Source organism: Mustela erminea, chromosome 1, assembly GCF_009829155.1.
Source record: "Mustela erminea isolate mMusErm1 chromosome 1, mMusErm1.Pri, whole genome shotgun sequence".
In the NCBI taxonomy this organism is placed as follows: domain Eukaryota; kingdom Metazoa; phylum Chordata; class Mammalia; order Carnivora; family Mustelidae; genus Mustela; species Mustela erminea.
The window spans coordinates 113782492-113806822 of record NC_045614.1 but is presented as its reverse complement, the minus strand read 5'-3'; the positions used below and the strand labels follow the sequence as shown (position 1 = coordinate 113806822).

The 24331-nt window shown below is 56.8% G+C and overlaps 2 protein-coding genes across 9 annotated transcripts; one reads left to right on the top strand and one right to left on the bottom strand.

Annotated features, from left to right (window-relative positions):
- The first annotated feature begins 88 nt into the window (after window positions 1-88).
- On the top strand, window positions 89-8748 carry FAM131A (family with sequence similarity 131 member A). Of its 6 annotated transcripts, none has more exons than XM_032338794.1 (6): window positions 89-801; window positions 3042-3184; window positions 5337-5430; window positions 5891-6073; window positions 6237-6353; window positions 7669-8748. In XM_032338794.1, exons 1-6 carry the CDS (start codon window positions 765-767, stop codon window positions 8142-8144), a joined length of 1050 nt encoding a protein of 349 aa, XP_032194685.1. In that variant the 5' UTR covers window positions 89-764; the 3' UTR covers window positions 8145-8748. The 6 variants fall into 6 exon arrangements, with proteins under 6 accessions (XP_032194685.1, XP_032194698.1, XP_032194708.1 ...); XM_032338807.1 differs by lacking the exon at window positions 3042-3184 and adding an exon at window positions 1991-2051; XM_032338790.1 differs by lacking the exon at window positions 89-801 and adding an exon at window positions 2073-2399.
- Window positions 8749-9339: 591 nt separating this feature from the next.
- Window positions 9340-23838, bottom strand: CLCN2 (chloride voltage-gated channel 2). 3 transcript variants are annotated; one of them, XM_032338772.1, is made up of 24 exons: window positions 23568-23836; window positions 21194-21350; window positions 20910-21041; window positions 20413-20541; window positions 20193-20326; window positions 20010-20087; window positions 19842-19920; window positions 19617-19742; window positions 19432-19516; window positions 19236-19337; window positions 18094-18178; window positions 17799-17954; window positions 17349-17418; window positions 17010-17120; window positions 16570-16783; window positions 16136-16269; window positions 15710-15885; window positions 15474-15588; window positions 15194-15267; window positions 14914-14973; window positions 14724-14762; window positions 14444-14548; window positions 10080-10166; window positions 9340-9948 (listed from the first exon to the last, which is right to left on the bottom strand). In XM_032338772.1, the coding sequence occupies exons 1-24, from the start codon at window positions 23637-23639 to the stop codon at window positions 9754-9756; spliced, it is 2715 nt and encodes a 904-aa protein (XP_032194663.1). In that variant the 5' UTR covers window positions 23640-23836; the 3' UTR covers window positions 9340-9753. The 3 variants fall into 3 exon arrangements, 2 of the variants coding, with proteins under 2 accessions (XP_032194663.1, XP_032194669.1); XM_032338778.1 differs by lacking the exon at window positions 14914-14973; XR_004284776.1 differs by lacking the exons at window positions 9340-9948; window positions 10080-10166; window positions 15194-15267 and having other exon boundaries at window positions 14471-14548; window positions 14914-15156; window positions 23568-23838.
- Window positions 23839-24331: the final 493 nt, after the last annotated feature.

Below are 24331 nucleotides of genomic sequence, written 5' to 3'. Positions count from 1 at the left end.
TGCTTTATGGCCTGCTCCCTCTGGAGAAGGGGTATGGATAGGTGGGCAGCCTCCTTTCCAGAGCTGGCGCTATAGCACGGTTCCGGCAACCTGGCACCCCTCTTTTCTTTTCCCCTGTCCATGATTGTGGGGGGCTGTCGGAGGGTCACTGTCCGGGAGGGTTGGACCCTTGAAACGGACATGGTTGGGGCGCCCTGTTGGTTAGTGGAGGAGAGACAAAGAGCTGTGGGGTGCTTCCAGAACACAATTGCTAGACTTACTGTCCTAGAAGGCTGTGATACAGGCCCCTGTGTATAGAGGCAGCCCTGTGTTTCAAGTTGTTTATAGCCAGAGAAGTCCTTTATGGCTTCAAGGTCTCATCTGTAAAAAAGAGTGGGCTGGATGCAAGGAGTCTGACCATCCCCACGCAGCGAGCCTGGCATCCGGGGCCCAGTGAGTTCCCGCCCACCCTTTTCCCTCAGGGTTGCTCCGCATTCTCGGGCCTGGGATGTGAGGACGAGGTGTTTCCGGACTCGGCCCTAGGCCGACCCTGCGTGGCTGTGACGTATTTCGCCCCGCCTGCCTTGGGTGGTGACGCAAATGGCCACGCCCCCGCGCTGACGTCACCGGCCCGGTTCCCTCTCCGGGGAGCGACGGCGGACGCGCGGCTCCCACCCCCTCCCCTCTCACGGGTTCTCCCCTCCCCGGTGGCGGCCGCGGCCCGACCCTGTGGTAGGCGATGGCCCGGGCCCCGAGCGCGGGCTAGCGTGCCTGGGTGCCCGGCCATGGGCTGTATTGGCTCTCGGAGTCCGGCGGGTCAGGGTAAGAGGTGGAGGCCGGGCACGGGTTGGGGAATTGGGCTGCGGCTGCCGGGTGCGCGGGCCGCGGATGGGTGGGGGCCTTGAGGAGGGGGCCGGTGTCGGGAGAGGGAGGAGCCTGCACCCGGGAGGCGGGCCAGACAAGAGGAAGGAGAGGGCAGGAGCGGAGAGGGGGCCAAATACACTCGGCTTCGCTGCCACGGCCTGTCTGCTTCTGGGCTTTGCAGGCTAGACTCGTGGGCTTTCCACCTGGATTCCCACCGCTGAGGGGGGCAGGAGGCGCACAGCCTTGGGAGGGGCAAGGTGTCCATGGCGACTGGCCTTCCACACCCACACGCTCGTCGCCCCCACGGCCCACACCTCTCCTTCACTCTGCCCTGGGAGTGGCTCTGGTGGGAACCTGCTTCTCCTAATTGTGTCCCAACCCCCTTAAGGGGGCAGTCTGCAAAGCCCGTCAAGCACCCCACTATGGAGTTTTTGGCTAAAAACTTATCTTCTCCCTTCAGAGTCAGATGGCTGATGGAGGAGACTGAGGCCCCATTTGGGGCACCTGTGAGCCCCTGATCACCTTAACTGTTTTAGTTCCCTTCCCCCACTCCCCAACAAAAACAAATCCTCCTACCTTGTGGTGAGAAAGAGGAGCCGAGAGAGAGGCCATTAGGGCTTCTTACAACTGCTGATCCCTGCTGCTTGGGTCTTGGTTCCCATTGATGGTGGTGCACTCTGGGGCCTGGCCTCAGTCCTTTGCAGCTGAGGTCTACCAGCCTACTTTTCTTAAGTGTCATGTATTTCTCCAAGCCTGAGGCCAGGTGGGGAGTTGTGAGGTTGAGGGCTGGGTTTATAATGGGTCCTGCGCTTCCAGGGCAGGTGGTCGGTCATACAGGCCTTAGTGTGGTTGGTACTTGAGATTCTTTGGAGCTAAGTCTCTGGCTGAGATTTGTGCTTTCCTTGGGTTCCCATGAGGAATTATGGGATTTGTAGTCCTAAATTAACCTCATGACTTTCGAAGTTGAGAAGCTGCAGGCTGCTCTGATCCTTCTGGCCCTCCTAAGGCTTGAAGTTCAGGAAGTCATTCCCTCCTGTAGTCAGGAGAGAGTTTTGCTGACCTCAGAAATGGCTTTGAGAGCCCTGATTAGGTACCAGCTGGGGGCCAGGGATGGCCTGTAACCTTGTATCTTCCTTCTGGTTGGTAGCGTTTCTGGGGACCACCAGCTGGCTGAGGCTCAGGGACAGAGACGGCTGCTCCAGCTAAAGGTCAGTTGTGATGTACATTGCCTGTTGGCACCGTCTAGGGGATGGGCCTCAGCTTCCTGAGCTCCAGAGAGCTCTGCTGGGCCCTTTGTACTCCCACCTCCTCAAAGCCAAGAGGAAGGAGTGTTCTCCTTATGTGACTAGGCACAGGTTCCAAGTGGGGAGGGGACTGGCTCAGCATCCGGAGCCAAAATAAGAATAGAACTGGGAGCTGAGCCTGGAGCGGTTCTGGGCTTTTGGTTCTCTGCATCAACACAGCCAGCATGCCTATGATTTCTGTGCTGGGCAAAATGTTTCTGTGGCAGCGTGAAGGGCCTGGAGGACGATGGACTTGTCAGACAAGTCGCAGAGGTGAGACCAGCGACTGTAGATGTGATCTGGGAGGTGAGGGGAAGCTGAGGGATAGGGTCCTCAGGTGGCAAAAGGAAAATTACTCTGGCTTAGATATTGGGAACCAGGATGAAACACGAACAACCAGGCTGGGGCCAGATAGGGCATCAGGAGAAAAGCTTTAGGGGACTGGGGTGAAAGAAAAAATCATGGGTTTTTCAGAAGAGAAAAGAGCTGCGTACCAGCTGATGCTGGCGAGAGGAAAGAACCAAGAGAAGGCAGGCACCAAGCCTGTAAAGGGTCCAAGGCGGTGGTGGGGAGGAGGATGGCGATGGTGGTGGAAGAACGCAGTGTGCTTTCCAAGAGGAATGGATAGGCCGAGAAACCCAAGACTGAGAATTTATGAAGTTTAGGTTTCATCCCTAGGGTTCTGATGGCAAAATATCTCCAGAGGAGGAAGGGGGCCCACTGGCTGCCACAAAGTGGCCCCAAGGGCCTGAAGGTCAGGAAGGGGTTTTCAGAATTGTGGAGAGCACCAGGTGGTTGCTGATATTCCGGGAGGTGGGGGATGGGTGAGGAGAAATGATATGGCAGCACCGGATGAAAATGGGGATTTTGGCAGAAGTGGGAGCCCAGGTGAACAGCCTTTCCCCCACCCCTCAGTGGCCTCGGACCCCGCTTGGGCTGTGGAGTGGATCGAACTTCCTCGGGGCCTCTCTCTATCTTCCTTGGGATCTGCTCGGACCCTCCGAGGCTGGAGCCGGTCCTCCCGCCCTTCCTCCGTGGACAGCCAGGACTTGCCAGAGGTGCTGGGCCCCTGGTATTGGTAGGGGGAAGGGGGGCCGCATTCACATGAAGGGGATCTGTATCCCCCACCCCCGCCTCGCCAGCCTGCTTCTGGCTCCCTTTTCCTGCGAGCGGAGGCGCTATCCGGCCGGCGGGGCCCCAAGGCCGCCCCCGCGCCGGTCTGCTCTGCTCGGCGCGGTGCCAGCAGGCGGGCTTTGCTCCCGCCTTGGGCGCTGACGTCAGCGCATCCCAGGCCGTATCCCGGGAGACCCTGTTGCATGGTGATGGGTTGCCAGGGAGACACACACCTTTTCTCTGGGCCTGGGCCGCAGCTGCGCGCACGGATGGCAGTGGCTGGGGGCAGTGAGGGGAGGGAGGGAGAACAAGCCAGGAAACACCCAGCAGGTGCTCCTCCCCCCGGGCCTGGCCGGAAGCTAACGGCGCCACCCTGGGGCCCCTGTAAGCCAGGTACTGAGGTGGGGGTTGGGGGGGGAGCAGAGGGTGGGGCTGAGGTCAAGGGAGCAGGTGGAGCCCCTCTTGTGAGGGGTGGGAAGCTGATCAGGAGAGCTAGGCAATTCCGGGGAGGGCACATGTGCCTCTGACTTCATTCATTCATTGAGGGAAACATTTGCGGGGCTTGCCAAAGAACACTGAACCAGGTGTGGGGTGGAGGTAGGAAGCCAGGTGAATCAAAGTCAGGCCCTGCCATCCCAAGATCCCTCAGGAGAGATGCAAGGGCAGTGCTGTGGTGGGGTGGGGGCTACTGAAGAAGAGACAGAGAAAGCTGGACTGAAAACCTAACAAGAGGTGACACTTGAGTCAGGCCTTAGATGGTAGGGAGCATTTTGTCAGACAAGGATGGCGTTCTTAGCCCAGGGGAGAGCTGGGTTCCTTTGCCTGGGAGGCAAGAGGGCTGTTTGCTATCGGGGAAGGTGGAAGTGGGCTTGTCCTGGGCAGAGGAGCTAGGTGGCAGATTCCAAGGCCTGGGAGGGGGCAGGAGGTTCAGAGTGGGCTCCTTCAGTGCCTGACTGTGAAGCTAGCACTTCACTGGGCAGTGGAGGAGCCCAGAAAAGATTTTAAATAAGGACATGTGACCAGTTGCACTCCGGGGAAGATTATTTGTTTACATTTATACTTTGCCTCATTCACTCAGCCTACGTATTTAGGAAGGTTACTCTGTACCAGGCCCTGTGCTAAACACCGGGGTCACCAAAAGAGACCAAATTCCTCCGAGAGCTAGAGACCAGTGAGGGGCACCAGTGACCAATAAGGAAACACACGAAGTAGACCAAGATTACACACACAGGGTATGTTCAGAGAGGATGGTGACTTGTTACAGAGGGAGGATGGACAACTGATACAGTAGCCAGGAAGACCCTGCTGAGGGTATGATGTTTCAGCCGAGACCCAAAAGATGAGAAAGAGCCAGCCAGCCCCAGGGGGAGGGAGGGGAACACTTACACAACATTCTAGGCTGAGAAAATCGCATGAATTGAGGGAGCTTGGGGGGGCCACAGCTGTGCTAATCTGGACATGGGGTATTGAGGGCTTGAGGGAGGGAGGGAGGGCAGTGAGAGTAGAAAGGATGAGCAAGCTTAGGGGAGAGTTGTTGGTACATCTGACGTTTGGAGTCAGGCTGAAGGGGCCAATGGTTGGGTGATACAACGTCAGGAAGCAGGACCAGATGTGGGAAAAGGTACTGGGTTTGGTTTTGGTCATGCTGAGTCTGTGGCTGTAGAAACAGCTAGAAGACTGAGATGTCTGAAGACTGAGCGGAGGAGAGGGTCAGAGGAGAGAACCTGAGGAAGTCCTTGATGGTGTAGCTTTCTCCCTTCCCCCTTTTTTTTCTTATCAAAGGCCCCACTCCATGGTTCTTGACTTTCCAACCTGCCTCCTTCCTCTGGGAGCTGGGAAGATGGGGCTGGGGGTGGCAGCTGCAGTTCTGCTCCTTCAGGTCAGCCCAAATCTCTGCTGCTCCTTGAGAGAACATGGCTTGCTGGCCCTAGCTTCTTATTGTCCCTCTTACATATCCCAGAAGCCACTGGCACATATGTGCTGCCCTGGCATCTCTTCCCAGCTCCTGTATCCCCATGACATCTTGGGTGGGCTGTGGGCATGGAGGGGGATGCCGTGGTTGCTGGAGCACTGACCCTCTGCTGCTGTCAACCCAAGGTGAATGTTGGAGACACAGTCGCGATGCTGCCCAAGTCCCGGAGAGCCCTAACCATCCAGGAGATTGCTGCGCTGGCCAGATCCTCCCTGCATGGTACGCACCCTTCTCCCATACCTCTGGCCAGTTTGTCCTTCCTGCTTCCCTCCACCCCCCTTTTTAAAAAGATTTTTATTATTTATTTGACAGAGACACAGTGAGAGAGGGAACACAAGCAGGGGGAATGGGAGAGGGAGAAGCAGGATTCCTGCCGAGCAGGGAGCCCAAAGCGGGCCTTGATCCCAGGACCCTGGGATCATGACCTGAGCCAAAGGCAGACAGACCTTTGACTGAGCCACCCAAGCGCCCCTGTCCTTCCTGCTTCCTTTTGCACATACCCTTCAGGACTGTATCCTGTGAGCTCTAGCTGGGATCTCCCTCTTCCTCCCCTTCTCAGATGCAGCTCAGCTCCCTCTGCCGATCCAAAGGCACATGTGGACCCTAACTGCCACCACCCTTCCACATCCCTCCATGGCCTGTGCCCTCAGCAGGCTTCCTCCTCCTGCCCCACCCGCAGGTATTTCTCAGGTGGTGAAGGACCACGTGACCAAGCCCACCGCCATGGCGCAGGGCCGAGTGGCTCACCTCATTGAGTGGAAGGGCTGGAGCAAGCCAAGCGACTCCCCTGCTGCCCTGGAATCAGCCTTTTCCTCCTATTCAGACCTCAGCGAGGGCGAACAAGAGGCTCGCTTTGCGGCAGGTGGGGACAGGGGTCAGCCACATGGTTGTCATTGGGATGCTCTTCCCACAGCCCCATCTCTTCTCTCTCCTGTCTCCAACCTGAGCCCTGGTCTTAGTTCTTCAGCTAATTAATCCTGCTATTGAACCTTCTCTGCTGATAAATTCTTTGGCCTCCCTGACAGGCGTGGCTGAGCAGTTTGCCATTGCAGAAGCCAAGCTCCGGGCATGGTCTTCAGTGGACGGCGAGGACTCCACCGATGAATCCTATGATGAAGACTTTGCTGGAGGAACTGACTCAGGTGAGGGATAGGCAAGCAAGGCCAGTACTCCCAGCTGGTGGGACGGGGGCACTGCCTGAGAGGCCTTGTGATTCAGAGCTCAGTCTTCTGAAGGGGAGGGTGGGGGCAGACCCTGTCCAGGCAGTCGTTGACCTTCCAGGGGCAAGAGAGCTAGTCATGCTCATGGGTGGGCAGTCAGCAACTGCAAACCAAGTAGTTCCTTTTGCACACATGCTGAACCTTCTCTGCCCATCTGTGCTGTTGGGCCTCGTGGTCCAGAGACCTCCCTGACACCTTCTGGGCGACTACATCTCTTGGGGCGGGGGGGGGGTCTGCTGTGCCTTGCCTTTTCGTTTCGGGGGAGCCCTCTGGCAGCTGTGGCAGCACAGATGGACCGGCAGTGTAGCACCTCCCAGGGCCTCGGCCCCAGGCAAACAGGAAGGCATGCTGGGCCCGGACTGCCCACAGGGCTCTGCTGGCTCAGGCTCAGCCTCCTTGAATTCCATCTGAGACCTGTCTCTGGGCTGTTCTCTGGGCCAGTGCTTGCAAAGGGGACCCTGCAGGGCTGTGCAGCTGTGCACGGCCCTCCTTTCATCTTCCAGTTCCTGGACCACATGGCTGACTTCTTCTGTAGCTTCTGGGCTCATGCCTCACGACACCGCCCCCATCCCTGTATGTCTTTGCCTTTGAAGACTGCCTCCGCCAGCCCCCACCCATCCAGCTAATTAACAGATTCTTCAGGGCCAATCCAGGAGAGCAGATTGGCAATACATTAGACCTCTGCTGTGGTCCAGAGGTGACTGATTTGGGTGCCTGAGGCCAAGACGGAGCCTTGAACCACAAATGTTCTTGTTTGATTGAGTTCCAGGCCTGCTTTGACCCCTGGTATAATGATAATAACATTTATCCAAGGCCACTGCTACCCCACATAGAACCTTTGTGCAGATTAGAAAAAAGCACCTGTTTCTCTGGCAGGACAGCCCCATGTTAGGCCTCGCTGCTGGGTGAGCAGAGTGTGGGCTGAACTCCAGTCCGCCACTCACTGCCTTGGACAGGTTTCCCTTGTGCGGGGAAACCAGCTGCACCACCTTGTGTGGTATCTGTGCATTTATCGCCCTCTTACTGTATACTATGTTCTTTTATATTGGATTCCTGAATTTATTATTAAGGAAACAGAGGCACTGAGAGGTTAAGTGACTTGCCCAAATCTACCCAGCTCCTACCCTTTGCCCCCAAAACTAGTGGTGCCGAGGCTGGAGCAGGGAGAATGTGACTTCCAGGTGGGCCGACTGAAACAGGGCAAGTAGGGCTATCTTCTTTTCTCTCCCCGCTGCAGAGATGACCGGACAGCTGCCTCTGGGGCCCCATCTCCAGGACCTCTTCACTGGCCACCGATTCTCCAGGCCTGTGCGCCAGGGCTCTGTGGAGCCTGAGAGCGACTGCTCGCAGACCGTGTCCCCAGAGACCCTGTGCTCCAGTCTGTGCAGCCTGGAGGATGGGTTGCTGGGCTCCCCAGCCCGCCTGGCCTCCCAGCTGCTGGGCGACGAGCTGCTCCTCGCCAAACTGCCCCCCAGCCGGGAAAGTGCCTTCCGTAGCCTGGGCCCATTGGAGGCCCAGGACTCACTCTACAACTCGCCCCTCATGGAGTCCTGCCTTTCCCCCGCCGAGGAGGAGCCAGCCCCCTGCAAGGACTGCCAGCCTCTCTGCCCGCCGCCGGTGGGCAGCTGGGAACGGCAGCGGCAAGCCTCTGATGTAGCTTCTTCTGGGGTGGTGTCCTTAGATGAGGATGAGGCCGAGCCGGAGGAACAGTGACCCAGATCATGCCTGGTGGTGGCATGTGGCTCCCGGCCACCGCTGGGGGCAGAGCCTCTGTGCCCAAGTGCAGGCGAGAGGCTTCCGGCAGAGCTCCAAAGCCTAGAGGGCTCCTGGGAGCGCTCACTCCTCCGTTGTGTGTTTTGCATGAAAGTGTTTGGAGAGGAGGCAGGGGCAGGTTGGGGGCGCATGTCCTGCCCCCACTCCTGGGGTTTGCCGGGGGTTGCCCGGGGCCCCTGGGGCATGGCTACAGCTGTGGCAGACAGTGATGTTCATGTTCTTAAATCAAAAACGCCACATACACATTTCCTCCTTGGATGATGTGAACCCCTAAGGGGGTGGCTGTGACTGGGCCTTGTGGGGTGGAACAGGAGGGAGCCCGGCGCCCCCGCCCCCTTCCCCACGCCTCTCTCTTCTCTGCTTCTCTCCACCTCTTAAGTCCATGTGCAGTGCTCGATAGAATCCCCCTACCCCAGGGTGGGCTGGCTCTTACCCTCCTGGAGCCTAGGCTTGAGCCGCCCCCCAAGGGCCCCTTGCCCAGCTGGGCTCGTGCTGTGCTTCGCCTCTCCATCATCTCTAAATCTTCTTCTTTTTCCTAAAAAAAGAGGGGTTTTGGTCTGTTCTTTCAGTCGGGGTGTTCTCTGGGAGGCACTGGATTGATGAAAGCATCTACTCTCCACCCTTTTCCTGGCCCCTTGTAGGATGTGTGGGCAGGGTCCCAGCGGCTCCCAGCCTATCTGGCTGCCCCATACCCCAGGTTCTCCTTAGAGCCGAGCTGGGAGGAGGAGTGGGTGGCCCTGGTTGCTGGGGAGCCGTGAGTGACGGCCATGTTCTTCCAGAGAGGACCACAAGGGGGCCATGCGGGTGGCTGGGCAGCTGTCTGCTGACGCCTGCGCCTGGCAGGAACTGTGCCAACAAGTGACAGTCATATGGGAGTGTCTCTCCTTGGGGAAGGAGGAGGGTAGTGCCTTTCTTGGCTGAATCCAAGGCCAAACTACAGTACCAAGGGCCTCTGCCCCAGCTAGGGTTTGATAACCGAGCAGTGGCAGCTCTGTGGGTCAGGTATTCCATAGACACTGAGCTCTGGAGCTGGGTGGCTGTGGGGGCTGTGGGTGGCTGAAGAATTCAGAGCCTTGTAGGCTTTGGCAGGTGAGATGGCCCAAGGTAAGAACAAGAGCTGATGGGCACAGGCATTCTATACATAAGTGGCTCATTAGGTGTTTATTTTGTTCTATTTAAGAATTTGTTTTATTAAATTAATATAAAAATCTTTGTAAATCTCTATATACATCTGGTCATTGGAGGAGGTTCCAGTATAAACCCATCTTAGTTCTACCCTTTTCCCCCTCCAAGGGGGAGCAGGGGTCCAGTGCCTCCACCCCTACCCTGCCGGGTGGATGCTGGTCTTCCTGCCCATGGAACACTTGCTGCAGGTGGGCACTCAGAGTCCGGGGAGGACGAACCGGGAGGAGCTTGGGACCCCCCAGGCCTGGAAGGGGGGCTAGGGCTCCAGCCCTTAGTGTAACCACCTCCTTTCCCACGGCAGAAGGAACAGGAGAGCTTCAGGATCAGCACGGCCACTGCCATCTCAGGCTGCCCATCTAAGGGTTCACTGGCACTTATCATCGCTGTCAGAAGGGCTCCCCTCCCGGGGGAGGCCATGATGGGAGTGGGGCCCCCAGAGTGCATGCACCTCCGTGGTCTCTGTGTCACTGCTGCTGGTGGCGCTGTCACGGAAGCTGGCAAGGGGCGGCCGCACTTTGACGCCCTGTGCTGTGACGGAGCCCTCAATTGCCTTCCGGAGCTGGAAGGGGGAGAGGGTCAGATGTGCAAACTCCAAGCTCCGTGCTCAGACTCCACCCCTTGGTGGGCTGGATGCAAGCGTGCATGCCTTTTCCGAAGCAGAAATGGTTTAGTGGCCACTGATCATCTCACCTCCTTTAAAGTGACAATCCCAATGAGTCTGCCGATACTGGTGACATAAGCGTGGTCCACTCCCAGTAGTGAGAAGATGGTGTGAGTCTGTGGGGTCGGGAGAAAACACACTGGACATCACACGCAAGGGGACGGTTTTAAATCACTGGCCAGAGCAGCCCAGGACAAGATAGGGCTGGGGGAAGGAGGGGCACCCTAGATGGTGGGGGGAAGGGAGAACCACCAGAGGGAAAAGAATGAGAATGTTTCCACAGCCAAGCCTCAGAAACATGATAATGGTTATCTTTACGTTCCTTATGTTGATGAAGAAACAGAGGAAGGATTCTTCGTCCCATGTTATAATAAAGGAGGATGACGGAGGAGAGAACTGTTCAAATATGACACCTAATGATTGGCCAGGCACTGGGCTAGGTCTTTCTGAGATCAGCAACTAATTTCAGTCCTGTTCTGAGACGTAAGGATGCTACCCATCCTGTGGGAGAGGCAGCACGAGCTCAGTGCTGAATTGACTTCACAGCTCCAGAAGGAGCTTTCCCTCATGCTGCCAAAGGAGGAAGTGTGACATCAGTTCTGCGCAGGTGTCCGGTCACAGAGTGTCCCTGCCCTTTAAGGCCATCAGCCCTAAGCTCTGTGCCTCTCACCCCCACTTTAGTGGCTGATGCATGCTTCCCATTTGCCTCCAGCTGGCTGGCTGTTGGAAGTGGCCCCTCTCCCTGGCTCTGACCGACTGTCGTGGGCGGAAGCACTCCATGTCTCACCTATAGTTTGGCTCTCCCAGGGCTGAGTAGCATCCCAGGTGCTGTTCAGACGGAGCCTGAAGTCCGGGGAAGCGACAGCCATCCACAGCCTCCCATGTTTTTCTTGGTTTGGGCTCTCCCCCCAACTTTCACATGTAATCCCCAACGGCTCAGAAATTATCAACCAGTTCCCCTTGTGTCCTAAGTAGATTTTCTTGGGCCAGATGTCTTGAACAACACTCTCCTGACACAGCACTTCCTGGAATTTGGGGCCTATCACTTATTACTGTGTTTTGAGTGTACTTGTAAGCTTCTTGGCTTAGTGTCTGAATGCAAATGGGCATTAATAACCCAGCTTTCGAGTACCAGTTACTCAGAACTCATTATAACTGTCTGAAAGCTTTAAAAATATTTTCTTAAAGCAGTTACTAAATTTTTTTTTTAGTAACGGACTTCCAGAACTTAACTCTCCAGCTAAGGCATGACAGTACCTACAACAGAAGTTAGAAGTTCAGTGTTAGAACAGCTTCTCTGTGCTCTTTTAATACCTTTATCATAACTGTCCTGTGGTTATTAGCAAATTCTTCCTCATATCTAACTTGAATTCTACGTGCTGCATGTTTCCTTTAATTTCCTCCTCTGACTTCAAAGGGAAATATACCATTATGAGATTTCTTGTCTTAATAATCCCCTAACTTTGTCTTCTTATGGTTTAATTATCCCTCTATCTTCTCCCAAGTGTCCTATTAGATCATTCCCCTGGATTTTTCTTTTTTTCCACAGTCCTAGTGAGAATGAGCTTCTGGGAGGCTGTCTGTCTTTTAGGTTTGCAAACCACTGGTCCCGGGTAGTCACCAAGCACTGCTGATTTGCTTTCGGAACATCTTGGCCATTCTCTCTGATGCCCTCACCATCCTTACCACAACATCCTCGTGAGTTCTGTTTTTGGTCTCCCTTCCCTCTAACTTGGCTCTGCCATCCTCTGAGCTTTCTCAAACTTTTTTTTTTTTTTTTTTTTTTTTTTTTTTTTTTTAAAGATTTTATTTATTTATTTGTCAGAGAGAGAGCGAGCGGGAGCGAGCACAGACAGACAGAGTGGAAGGCAGAGTCAGAGGGAGAAGCAGGCTCCCTGCGGAGCAAGGAGCCCGATGTGGGACTCGATCCCAGGACGCTGGGATCATGACCTGAGCCGAAGGCAGCTGCTTAACCAACTGAGCCACCCAGGCGTCCCGAGCTTTCTCAAACTTGAATTAGAGTCCAGACTCCCCAGAATGGCTCACAAGACCCTTCCCAAAGCCATTCCAGCTGGTCTTTCCAGCCTCAGGTTCTGCCAGGCCCTCCAGCTTATAGCCTCACGTATTCACTCATCTTTTTTCTCAAAACATTTATTTCTTATACACGTCAACCCTTCCCTCACTACACTACCTTTTAAAATGTATAAACAGTGATAGGAGACATTCCTTACATATACTCAACTCCTACTATGGCCAGCACTGTTCTAAATATCCTGTATCAAGTCCTTCCTCCGAAGAAAAACCTTTGACAGAGTACTGATCCCCCTCCTACTGACAAGGAAAGTGAAGCCCAGAGAGGCCAAGAAATTCACCGAGGCTACACAGCCAGCTTACACATGGTCAACTGAGGATTTGGGTAAAAGCCTGGCAGTAGCTTTGGCAACCTTGCCTCCCCCACTGCTTGCCTGCCTGCAGGTGGCCTCAGAATGAAAGTGGCATCGTGCTGGTAGGGTTGGTTTGCTCTAGTCTCCCTGCTTCCTAGTTTCCAATGAATTCTCTCTCCTCCTGAATGTTCTCCTCCTGAACTTGATTAGGCTACTACTGATTGATTCCTCAGGCCTGCAAGGACGTTTTGAATTCTAATCTTTTATGTTCTTATCGCGTCCAGTTCTTTGTACTTTTGTTAGTCGGTTCCTCAAAGGCTTCTTCTCTTCCTCTGATTTTTAAGTTTGTAACAAACACCTACTTTGTTCTTTTTCACTTAAATTTAATTAGACACCAGGAAGCCCATTGGAGGGCCTGCACATCTCGCGCTTGGGAACAGTGAACTGACAGGGGGAGGGACAACAACGTAGCCTTCTGAAAGAATCCTGGGACTGAGGCCAGGAAATCTGGGCTCTGGGCCTCATTCTGCTGTACTGACTCAGGCAAGGGACCTCCTCACTGCCTTAGTCTCCCCGGGTATTAATTAAAGTGGTTAAGTCCCCAGGCTTTTGGGCCAGGCCACCTTGGGTTCCAGTCCGATTGTGCTGCTTACTAGCTGTGTGACATTGGGCAACTTGCTCAACTTCTCTGCATCTCAATGTCCTCATCTATAAAAACTGGAATATCACAATATCTATTTCACAGTCTTGTTATGAGGATTAAATTAAACATGAAGAACTTAGCAAGTGCCTGACACATAGCAGACACGAAAAAAAATGGCAACATTATTATCACCATCATCATCATGGGATATTTGAGGACTCAGCAGGATGACAGAAAAACTTTAGAGGTTTTAGGAAGAAAGGCTTTAAATAAAAACTCAGTGTATTCTCAGGCCTATGGATTTTCTTGCAGTTGTACCGTAGTTTCCCAGTTAGTCTGAGATCTTTACCCAAAAGCTTATACATTCCTTTATTGCCTTTTGCTTTTTTTTTTTTTTTTTTAAATACCTTTTGCTTTTCTGTTTCTTTGTGCCCTGTGCTTTCTGGTCCAGCCCCTGCTTGTCTGAGATAGGCTGGCTCTTAGGCACAGTTTGTACCTCGGCTAGCTGCCGGGGCTGCAGATCTTGGGAGCCTTCCTCCGCTGCCTGTCGGCAGCCCCCATGTCTTGGAGGCGTGCACGGTTTAAATCTGTCAACAATCGAGCTAAAATACTTGGGTTTTTACCCCAGCACCCTCCCGGGTTTGCCCGCATTCCCTTAGAAGCCTGCAGGTGCCTGCTAATGCAGTGGCTCCGTGCTGGGGAGCCCCTACCCTCCAGTATCGGCCTCTCCCTCCACCAACCTGTCTGCACTCAAGTTTTCTCCCCACTTCTGCAGGCTGTCTTGCCCTTCTCCTGAGCTAGCTTCCTGGTTCTCTACCAGTTTTCCTTTGGCCTACATTAAGTCAGACTTTCTGGGGTCTGACATTCCAAGCCCCCCACTAGGCGTTTCTCATCTTTGTTTATCTCTTCTCTGCAGTGTCTCCACCCCTACTTGGATGTTTGTTAGCTTGTTTATTGGATTTTCTTGTCCTGCTTGTTTCTCACCCATTTTTTTCAGCGTGGGTGTATCAGCCTTATTGGGTGCTGGCAGTCTCCCGCCGGCTCTGACCCTAGCCTGGCCTTCTGGCTTCCACCCAGCTCAAACCCTGTCTTTGTTGCCGCTTTGGTCCAGAGTTCCCTGGGGGCAAGGCTGACCAGAGGAAAAATGATGCCTGGCTCCACAGTAGGCAGGAAGAGGCTAAGGGGCCCTGGCTCCCGGCCTCCCATCTTTTGAGGCAGTGTGTCTGAAAAACATCTCAGCAAAGAGCCTACCCTCTGCTGTCCTGTTCTCCCCCACTGGCCTGTGTCCAAAGCTGCGGGAGGACCTAGATCCCCCCCAACCCATGCTCCTGAGAGCCCAGGCCAGCCCCCGGGCCCTGGCCCCTACCTTGTGCAAAGAGGTCCGTTCTACCAGCTGGAAGGGGGCAGGGTCAATTTTGCAGTCACTGAAGTTGACAGGTTCATCCAGCTGCTGTTCCTCCCACTCCAGAATCTGAGAGTACGAGACCAAGAGGATTAGGGCAAAGGTGCCAATATCTGCTCTCACCTCCCTGAAAGCAGGCCTGCCCCTTTTCCCATCCCATGGTCCCTCCCATGGGGACAGCGGCAATGATGATGACTACATACTCCCAGGCAGAATGAGGGTCCAGAGTCCAGTCACACCTTACCTCCTCAGGGCTCATCTCTCCTTCCAGGTCTGAGTCACTCTAGGAGAGAGGGAGGGAGGTTGGCAGCTAGTAGCTGGGGGGAGGTGGAGGAAGGTGTAACCCCCCACCCCAGCTTGGAGAGGCTGACGCCCTAGACCCCAGCCCTCCCTGTCTAGTGCTCCTGAGCTGCAGGAAGGAAGAGAGTGCTTACCGCCAGGGAGATTCGGACCCGCTTCAGCTTGCGCTTGTCACCTGATTCCGACTTCTCCAACTTTGTTAGAGCCAGAGAGAAGAGGAGTTGATGTTACAGGGAGGGAGGTGAGGGTAAGCGGCAGAGCTGAGAGGAAGGGCACGCAGCAGGGACAGAGCTGACGTCTGGGAGGGCAGAAGGGCAGGGAGAATGGAGGCAGGCTTTGCAGGGTAAATGGAGAGGTAGTCTCAGTGTCAGAGAGAGCTGGAAAGAAAGAGACAGAGAGACTCCAACCACTCACCTCTGAAGCAGCCTCGGGGGGTGGACTGCCACAGAAGAGGCTCCTGAGAGCGATGCCTGCCTGCTCCATGTTCCCTGTGTTCCCAAACACAAGGCGGGGGTGGGGTGGGGGTGGGGGTGGCAATGTCATCTCTGAGGGAGAGGACCAGCAGGAGGTGAGGAGGGCAAGAGGAGGGTGTCCAGTTCTACCCCAGGCCTGTCTGGACAACCTCTCACCTGGGCAGTGATCAAGTAAAATCTCAGGGGTGGGTTCTGGCTCTGCTGGTGGGAGGCAGGCTCACCTGCGGGACTCTCCCCAAGGTTCACGGTGTTGCTGGGCCCCCTCTTGAGAGCAGGTTTCAGGGGCTTGTGAGTGTCTCCCCGGGCTGCAGGGAAACCTGAGTCCTCTGTGTTCACCTACGAGGGCAAGGAAGGGGCTGGTGAAGGCTATGGCCCCAGATTGCCTCTATGTCGCCCTCCCAATCAGTCTACACGGCATTTAGGAAGTTTGTGTGCCTGTGGCTCTTTTCCTCCTCACCTGGAAGCGGACAGAGGCCTCAGGGCTGGGGGGACTTTCCTGATCAGGAGGTGGAGAGGTCTGGGCAGCCCGACGACGCTCTTGCGCATACTGCCTCCGGCGAGCTGGGCTCAGCTGGGCCGCCAGCAAAGCCACCACCTGTGAGCGCTCAATGGAGCCCAGGAGGATCATGGACTCTGGACAGAGCAGGAGCGAGGACTCAGTAGCTGGGCGGGAGGTCCTCCTACCCAACCCCCTGGCCTTCTTTCACACCCCGAGTGTGGCCTTGGACACAGGCCACATACCAGAGGGAACTTCTGGATGGCCAATGCTGGCCTGATCCCTTTGGAACCAAGGACACTGGTTCTGAGCTTCCTGAGCTCTCCCCCTTCCTGAGTGGCAACCCTGGGAGATGCCACTAGCACTGGGGTCCCCTCCTGCTCTCACCAGGGGACTCTACGAGGGCCAACATGCGGCCCTTGGTCCTGTGAAGAGCCAGCCGAAGGTCTCGGAAGGTGCAGCTGAGGGCCACATAGGGAACGTCCCGTACCATGATGTCCTCCACTCGCATCCGGTATTGTCTGAGGGCAGACGGGAGGCACTGGGTATGTGCTCATGATGGGTAGGGTGGCCCAGAGCACTACATCCAAGGGCCTTAAAGAAGACCCTAAAGCCTGCAGGGACAAGAGCTAAAAGGCAAGGAGTATGATCAAGTGGGGCCAGCCATGGCCTCCCCCACATTGTGGACGGGGCAGCTCTGGCCAGGAGGGAGCAGGGCAGCTGGTCTTCCAGCTTCGCTGGCTGAGGACCTGGCTGGAGATGGGTCTGAGGGGTCCTCCCGACCCTCACCCGCACCTCCCTTGTCGCCCAGCCCTCCATACTGGTGGCGGCCCCAGCCCAGCTCAGGCAGATAGGGCAGTTTCTTGATCCGGATGATGCTGTCATAGAGTGAGGGCTGTAGGCTCTGGGCAACAGCGTTGGCCAGGATGACGGCGATCATGACGGGTAGGATGTGGGCGATCTGGCCAGTGAGCTCGAACACGATCACAGCCGTGGACACTGTGTGTGTCACTGCTCCTGCCAGGGCGGCTGCCCCTGGAGAGAGGCACCCGGAGTCTCCTCAGGGTGCCCAGGCTCCCAGAGGACCCTCCCTGCCCAGAGATGGTCCTCTGGGAGCCTTCAGAGCCACCCAGTTACAGACCTGGGAACTGGCTTCTGCATCTGAGGGAAACCTGGTTTCTGCCAGCAGGGGGCACCAGAACCTCAGACACAGTGGCCAGGCCAGGGGTCTTCAAGACAGGTGGGGCTCCAGAGCACTCACCCACCACTGCATAGCCCCCAGGAACGATCCGGTAGGTGCTGCCATCAGTGTGAATCCCGTCTGGGAACCAGGCAGCCATGCTTTCGCCCACCAGACGCCCGAATGCTGCTCCTTCAGGGAGGGGGGTGGGAAGAGAAACAGGTAGTGGAGGGGGAGGGTGGGGGGCACTAGGAAGAAAGAGGGTCAGAAGGTGGGGAAGGGGCCAGTGGGTCACTCAGTACAGGGGACAGTCAGGGGGGTGGGGGCTGGGGCTGGACCAAAACCCACTCCCAGGCAGAGAGGGGACGGTTGGCGGGTGGGAAGGGTGCGGGCAAGGACAATAGGCAGCTGAGGACTCACCAATGACAAAGACTGGCATGAAGGCCCCGCAGGGCACTGGGATGGTAGTGGCCAGCGCAGACATCCAGAACTGTGGGCAGTTGGCCGTTCAAACAGGCAGGAGTCCCCGCCAGGCCCCTGACAGCCCCCAGCTCCACCCTGAGGAGCCTACCTTGCTTATTATCCATCAGACACAAATTTCCAGCTCTCCCAGAATCCCCCAGAGGCGAAAGGAGGAGGAGGACTCCAGAACCAGATGGCTTAGGTTCAAATCTCACTCTGCCATCTAGCTCTGGGCCAATTATGTAACCTCTTTGTGCCTGGACTTCCCATCTTTAGGACGGGGCTACTGACAGTTCCTTTCTCACAGTACTGTTGTGAGGTTTAATTTCCATACGGGAAATACTTAGAACAGTGTCTGTCACCTGGCAAGCCCAGGTCAGCATTAGCGACATACGTAAGGCGTCCTACCTTCATGAGAATGAAGACGACCAAGGTGAGGAAGACATTGGCACGTGGCGGGCTCCAGGCCTGTGAGGTTCCCGGTGGCTCGAGGTCCTCCACCAAGCCCTGGCGGACCCATGTCCGGTTGTCAAACAGGGTGACCAGAGTTTCTTTCTGAGAGAGCTACAGGGGAATAGGCGTGCCTCAGGCCGGCGGACAGCCAGCATGAATGGTCTCTGACCCACAGGAGAGCAAAGGCTGTTGGGTTTAGAAGGGATATACCCCAAGGCAAAGCCCAAGTCTCTGTTCTGCCTGGATTTACCTGTCCAGCCATGAACTGTCCAAAGCCAGGGGGGAAGGTCAGAGTGGAGATGAGCAGGGTCACCAGAGCCGGGAAGAGCAGGCGTCTAGAGACGTGGGTTTCATAGCATCAAACTCGGGCGGTGTACCTACTACAGACTAGTGACAGTGGTGCCCTCACACACCTCAGGGATCACGTCACAGTGGAGTCCTGGCCCTCACACTGAAGCAAGCACACAGTTGTGAAAGACGGTCCCCTTTGCTGTTCCTGGTGTGATGGCCCCAAGGGAGAGGGCCGTCTGGGTTCTTATCAACCCAAATGTCTCTCTGTCAGCTTGTAACTCCTCAGGTAGGCAGGAGAAAGGCCAATCCCCGCCCCAGCCCTCTCTGGGACACCTCTGAGCTGTGACTCCTCCCCTGTTCTCGGGAGCCCCAGCTGAAGGGTGCAGGGTGCATCGTGTGAGTATGGAGAAGTTTCTGCCTCTGTCTCTCTTTCTGTGGTGACTTAGAGTGAAGGTGAGTGTTGGAGAGAGCTGGGGTCACTCATGAAGTTGACCAAAGGTACCAGAGGGAGCAAGTTCAGTGGGCTGCCCTTTCTCTGAAGGACATCAGACCCAAGAGAAGTCACGTCTCAGGCCTCCCCACTCCTGATCCTCAAGGTCACAAATGAGAGAACTGCACTCTGAAGATTAAAAAAAACCTCACCTACCTCCATGCTTCCACAGCAGGAATTAAGACTCAAACTCTCTCCAGGAGCACTGCCATCTGGCCAGGCCAAAGCCAAGGGCCTAAGGAAGGCTTAGTCTTTTTTTTTTTTCTTAATATATACTTTTTAAAATTTTTATTTTTAAGTACTCTCTACACCCAATGTAAGGCTCAAACTTACAACCCTGAGATCAAGAGTGGTATGTTCTACTGATTGAGCCAGCCCAGCACCCCATGAAAGTCCTACTCTTTAATCTAAAATGCCTCGACGAAAAATCCAGAAGTGCCAATTTTGAAGTAACCTATAAAAAGCCAATCATCCTGGAAAACACTATTGGCTGCTGTTCTCAACCAAGTGCTATCTCACTGGCACCTTTAACTGCTATCTGGCATCTCACGGGTCTCTGGCCAACCCCCCACCCCCAACCCAGAGAGGCCTAAAGCCCAGATCCAACTTACTTCTTCATGAGGAAGCGGTTGATGGTTTTCTGCTTCCGCATCACCTGCACAATCTTCCTGTTCAGGTAGACGAAGAGCGCTCCCCCAAAGCCACTGGCAATACTGGAGAGGGGAGAAGCACCAGAGTAAAGGGGGGGAGGTCTTCCCTCTTTCAGCTCCTCGTCCCTGATGCACCCTGGTTCCCTGAGCTCCTCACCCAATGACTGCAAAGGCTGGCAGCTCCTGGAGGTCGAAGGGGAAGTCAAGCCGGAACCGGGTTTTGAAGAGAGCCGTAATGGTCTCTGAAAGGAAAGCAGAGGCGCGGAGGGAGGCAGGTTTAGTGTGTGGGCCCCTCTGGAGCCACCTCAGGGGCTCCCCTCAACCCCCAGTTACCCCCCCCACCTTCATCACGGTTCCAGACTGCCAAGACCCGGAAGATGAAGGCACTGAAGGTGGCAGCAAAGAAGCCTCGCCAGTAGTTCCGCACTGCAAAGAAGGTGGACGTGACCTCGATGCTGAACAGGACGCCTGCATGGGTGGGGGGGTGTAAGGCACAGTGCCGCCTGAGGCCTGGGCCCAAGGAGGGAAGACCAAGGGCAGGGCTGGGGGGTTCGCCCCACTGCCTACCTCCAATAGGTGCCGCAAAGCAGCAGCCTACGCCCACGGCACAGGCAGCGGCCAGCATCTCTGTGTTCCGGGATTCGTTCTGCCAAGAGCCGCGATGGTGGGGATGGGTGTCAGCATGGCCCCCACAGCCCACGCTGCCCCTCTACCTTCTCCCAGGGTCCCCCTCACCTCATAGATGCCCCCGAAGAGGGAGAGGAACTTGCTGAGCAGGGCAGCACACATGCTGGCGATATGCACAAAAGGGCCCTGGGGGGTAGGAACAAGTGCTGAGTTGGTAAGGGACACACCCTGACCCTGGCCTGTTTTCTTCTCCCCCTGGGAGGGACTCCTTCAGGCCCAACCTGGGGTTACCTCTTTGCCAAGGGGCATTCCACTGCCGAGGGCACAGGTTAGCCCAATGACCTTGGCAACAAAGGTCTTCAGGGTGAGGTATTCCTTCAGCACCACACCCCGCAAGATGGTCTTCATCTCAGGGATGCCGGAGCCTGCACAGGTGACGTCCCGGGAGAGTCATTTGATGTGGCCGTTCCAGGACTTCTCCTCCCTGCCCTCCCCTTCTCTCCCACTGTACCAACAGCCTGAGGAGCCAGGATCTGTGTGAATCCAGCTGAGAAAGTGATGAGGACGATGGGGTAGGTGACCCAGGCCAGGTACTGGAGAAAGAGGCTGGTGTTCAAGCCCCGGGACATCCACTGTTGAGCTGCGGGGAGAAGATGAGCTACTGGACCTCAGGGGTACACACCCAGTCCCCACCAAGCTGCTGCGACATACTGATATGGCAAGCTATCCCAGGGAACGCCGATCGCAGAGAGCCTAGGCACAAGGGGTAGAGAGGGGGCCCTAGAGGGCATTCATGGAGACTAAGATCACAATAGGTAAGCTGGTCAGCTGGGGAGGGGAGGGAAATTATGGCCTATGGGAGGGGCAGGGATGGTGCCTGAACAAGGGGCAATCAGGCTGGCTGGGGAAAGTGGTCAGGCACCAAGGAGCCAAACTACTTGGACAAGTGTGGCGTGGAGGAAGCAGGTTGCTTCTTCCCATCTGCTGCCTGCCAGCCCTTGTCCTTACCCTGTAGACAGGCAGCGATGGCATAGTCCATGGCCCAGCTGACCAGAGCCATGAGGAGCCCCAGCAGGACCAGGAAGATCCAGTCTTCACCAACCCTGGACACCAGGAACTTATGGCAGCGTACGGAACAGACTGCGAGCGGGGCAGAGAAGAGTGGGCAGGCTAGCACCAAAGTGCTCCTACCTCTGCCCCACTCCCAACCTGCCACCTCCCAGTGGGTAGCTATATGGAACCCACCCCCCTAGGCACAGCAGCGAGGTCTCCTGCCCCAACCCAGGTCTCACTGCGGCATCGGGCGCAACGGCTCTGTCCATATTCCAGAAGCTCTGGAGGAGCCCGAGAGGAAGGTGGACCCCTCCAGGTCTCGGGCCCTCCCAGGCGAATCCGAGCAGCTTCCTCTTTGGCAAAGGCCCCAAGGTCCTGAGTATACCGGCCATACATCTGAGCAATGGGGAAGATGGGGGCATCAGCAGATGTGGGCTGAATGGGGACCACTGCATCAATTCCCCTTCTCCCAGCCACCACACTGTATGCCCCCTTGACTTGAGGTGTGGAAACAATGCACACTGTGGACTGTGGGGGCTGTGCTGGCCAGACTGATGGGGACAGCCAAGGTACAGGGCACAGTGCTGGGGGTGGCAGAATAATTGGTCCTCTTCTCCCAGGCCTGCCTGGGAGCACGGAGGAGGAGTGGGAGGAAGTCCCCAGAGGAGGAAAAGATGGAAAAACCTAAGGCAGTCCAAAAGTGGGAGGAGGGAAGGTCAGAGAATAAGGGATGGTCAAGGACGGAAGGGTAACAACAATGAGGGCCTCAGGGAGCTGGGGGCAGCTGAGTTGGGCCTAGGAGCAGGCGGGGCCTCAATCCTTATCACGTTCCTGCTGGGCTTCTAGCCTGTGACCAGCACCGCTGCACCCTTCCCACCCACCCTAATCCTCTTGTCCCCATTCTCCACCCCTACCCCCCCCCCCCCACCGGCCTCCCAGCCCAGCTGGGAGTGGAAAGTCTCTGGGTGGGTGGAGAGTGTTGGGTGGGCTTAGCCTCCACTCTGGAGCTGCCCCGAGTCCACTGGTGGGCTGGGGGGTGGCAAAAGCAGATGGCTGGGCTGTGACTGGGGATGCTGGGGTGCTGGGAGGGAGAGTCGCTGAGCCTCAGCTAGACCTGCCAAGCTGGGCGTGTGTTGGGGGGCGGGGAGGAGTAGATTCCGGCTGCCACCCGCAGAGCTTCGGGACACAAAGGGCTCCTGTTGGGGCTGGGGTTGGAGGGGGGGGGCGAGGGAGGGAAAGATAGAGACACAGAGAGAGAGTGATAGAGAGGGACGAGAGGGAAGCAGAGAGAGGAGAAAGGGAAAAGAGAGCCCAGAGGAAGAGGCAGAAAAGAGAAAAGAGGAGAGGAGAGGGGAAGAAGGAAGGAGGAAAAGAGAGAAAGAGTACAAAGAGGCAGGACACAGTGCATGAGGGGGAGGTGATAGGGTATGAGAGAAAGACAAAGGGATTAGAAGGAGAAGGGGGAGAGGCTGGAGCAGAGTGTTGGGAGAGAGCCTGACCCTGAGGTTTCGTTCCAGAGATAGAGACCAGGCGGAGGAGGTAGAGATGGGGCTGGTGCAACAGACAGACACCATTTCAGAGGTCAGGGGCCTGGCTTCCTTGCCCAAAGCCCCATTCTCAGCCAGTGCAGACTGAAAGACACCTCCCCCACTAGCCAAGGCTTGCCCCCCTCCCCTTGCTCCACCCCTGCCCTTGCCACCTCTCCCTGTCATCCTGTTTCATCCAGTCTTTCTCATAACGGGCACCTCCCAGCCCCAGCTACAGCCCAGGACCTCTCCTCCTGGAGACATTCCCTCCCTGCCTCCTTCCTGGGCAAATTCCAACCCAAGCTGGTAAAAAGGAGCCACAGGGCCCACTCTCTTCCCTCGAGACTGGGTCCTCTGCCCTGTGACACAAGAAGAAGCAAAAGGCTTTGGAAACACTAAGTTACAAGGGCAACCATAATCAGCTCACAGCCCCAGGACCCCTGCTTCTGAGTCAGCATGGACAAAGGTCCCCATTCCCACACCCATTCCTGCTTGACACATCCTCCCTAAAGTTCCTGTACCCCGGGATGGCAGGTCACCTCTTCCCCCGGAGAATCCGGAGGGGTTCCTGCCAATGCTGGGTTGCCAGCCCCCACAGGGGTAAGGGCTGGGGCTGGGTTTGGGTCTGAACATCTTTCCACACACTCTTGTTTCTACTTTCAGCATAGTGCCAAGCACTTAGTGGGGACAGAGGGAGTGTCTCGGATGGTGGAAACGGGAGGGAAAAGAGAAAAAGTTCAAGGGTGAGTGGTGCTGGGAAGGGGGTAGTGGGGTGCTGAGACCTCAGCCCAGGTGGTGAGAGGGAGGAGCAAAGAAAACGCGTATGTTGGGGTGGTAAATGGAAGGAGACCTGGGATAAGCACCTGATGTGCTTGTCCTCTGCAGTGGCCCCCGCCCCCCGCCCCCCACCTCGGTTGCACGCAGCTTTCCACCCTTTAGCCTTCCAGCCTCTCAGGCCCTCGAGCCTCAGTTTCCCCAGCTCAGAAGGCTAGGGCGGGGTTAGGGTAGGCCTCCGGGCCTCGCGCTTCCAAGGGTAACCCGGAGCAGCGGTCCCCGAGTGTGCTCCCCAGGGCTCGTCTCGGCTTACCAGGGTCTGCTCGTACTGCAGCGCCCGCGGCTCCATCCCTTCCGCCGCCGCCGCGGCCCCCGCGGCCGCCATCTCTGCCTACAGCCCTCTGGCCTCCCGCTGTGGCTCGGGCTCGGGCCCGGACTCCGATCCCAGCCCGCAGAGCCCCCGCCGGCAGCCGTCCCGTCACTGCCGCCCCGGCGGCCGAGTGCAGAGTGCGGCGGGCCCCGGGCGGGCGCTGCTGGCTCAGCCTCCCGCTCGCGTCCCCTCCTCCGCGGGCGGGCCGAGGGCGGTGCCCTCCGCGCCACTCCGCCCGCCCGCCCATCCACTGGGGCCGACCCAGCCGGGCGGGGGTCTGCGTTGGGGCCGCCTCCCGAACTGCCGGGAGGCGGAAGGGGGAGCTTGGAACGTGCTACCTGGTTCCCCCTCTGCGCGGAGGCCTGGGACTGAGAGGGACGCGGGGGGCTAGATCGGGGGCGGGGCCGCTGGCACGTGGAGGGGCCGAGCCCGGCCCGCGGCGCCGGGAGTCCCGGTGGAGGGGCTGGAGGGGCTGGAGACGCTGGGGCGGTAGGGCCTGGGGCCGGGGCTGCAGGGCCGTCTAAATCAGGCTCTGGGCTCTGTCTCTCAGACTGGAGCCCACTCTGGCTTCTCCGGAGGGGCCAGCGGCTCAGACGGGCCTGGCAAGGCCCCTCTGCTCTGTCGAGGGTGAGAAGCAAAGGTGGGGGGGACCCGGAGGGGGTTCGCTAGGCCTAGAAGCCGGGGCCGAGGGGGTGATGCTCGGAACG

Coding starts and splice junctions, on each gene's coding strand:
- FAM131A (XM_032338790.1), top strand. CDS start 2,312: ATGCCTATGATTTCTGTGCTGGGCAAAATGTTTCTGTGGCAGCGTGAA. Junction 3,185..5,336: donor ACAGCCAGGACTTGCCAGAG/GTGCTGGGCCCC, acceptor TGTCAACCCAAG/GTGAATGTTGGAGACACAGT. Junction 5,431..5,890: donor GGCCAGATCCTCCCTGCATG/GTACGCACCCTT, acceptor CCCCACCCGCAG/GTATTTCTCAGGTGGTGAAG.
- CLCN2 (XM_032338772.1), bottom strand. CDS start 23,639: ATGGCGGCCGCGGGGGCCGCGGCGGCGGCGGAAGGGATGGAGCCGCGG. Junction 18,179..19,235: donor AACCGCTTCCTCATGAAGAA/GTAAGTTGGATC, acceptor CCACGTCTCTAG/ACGCCTGCTCTTCCCGGCTC. Junction 15,268..15,473: donor CCTTGGGGAGAGTCCCGCAG/GTGAGCCTGCCT, acceptor TTGGGAACACAG/GGAACATGGAGCAGGCAGGC.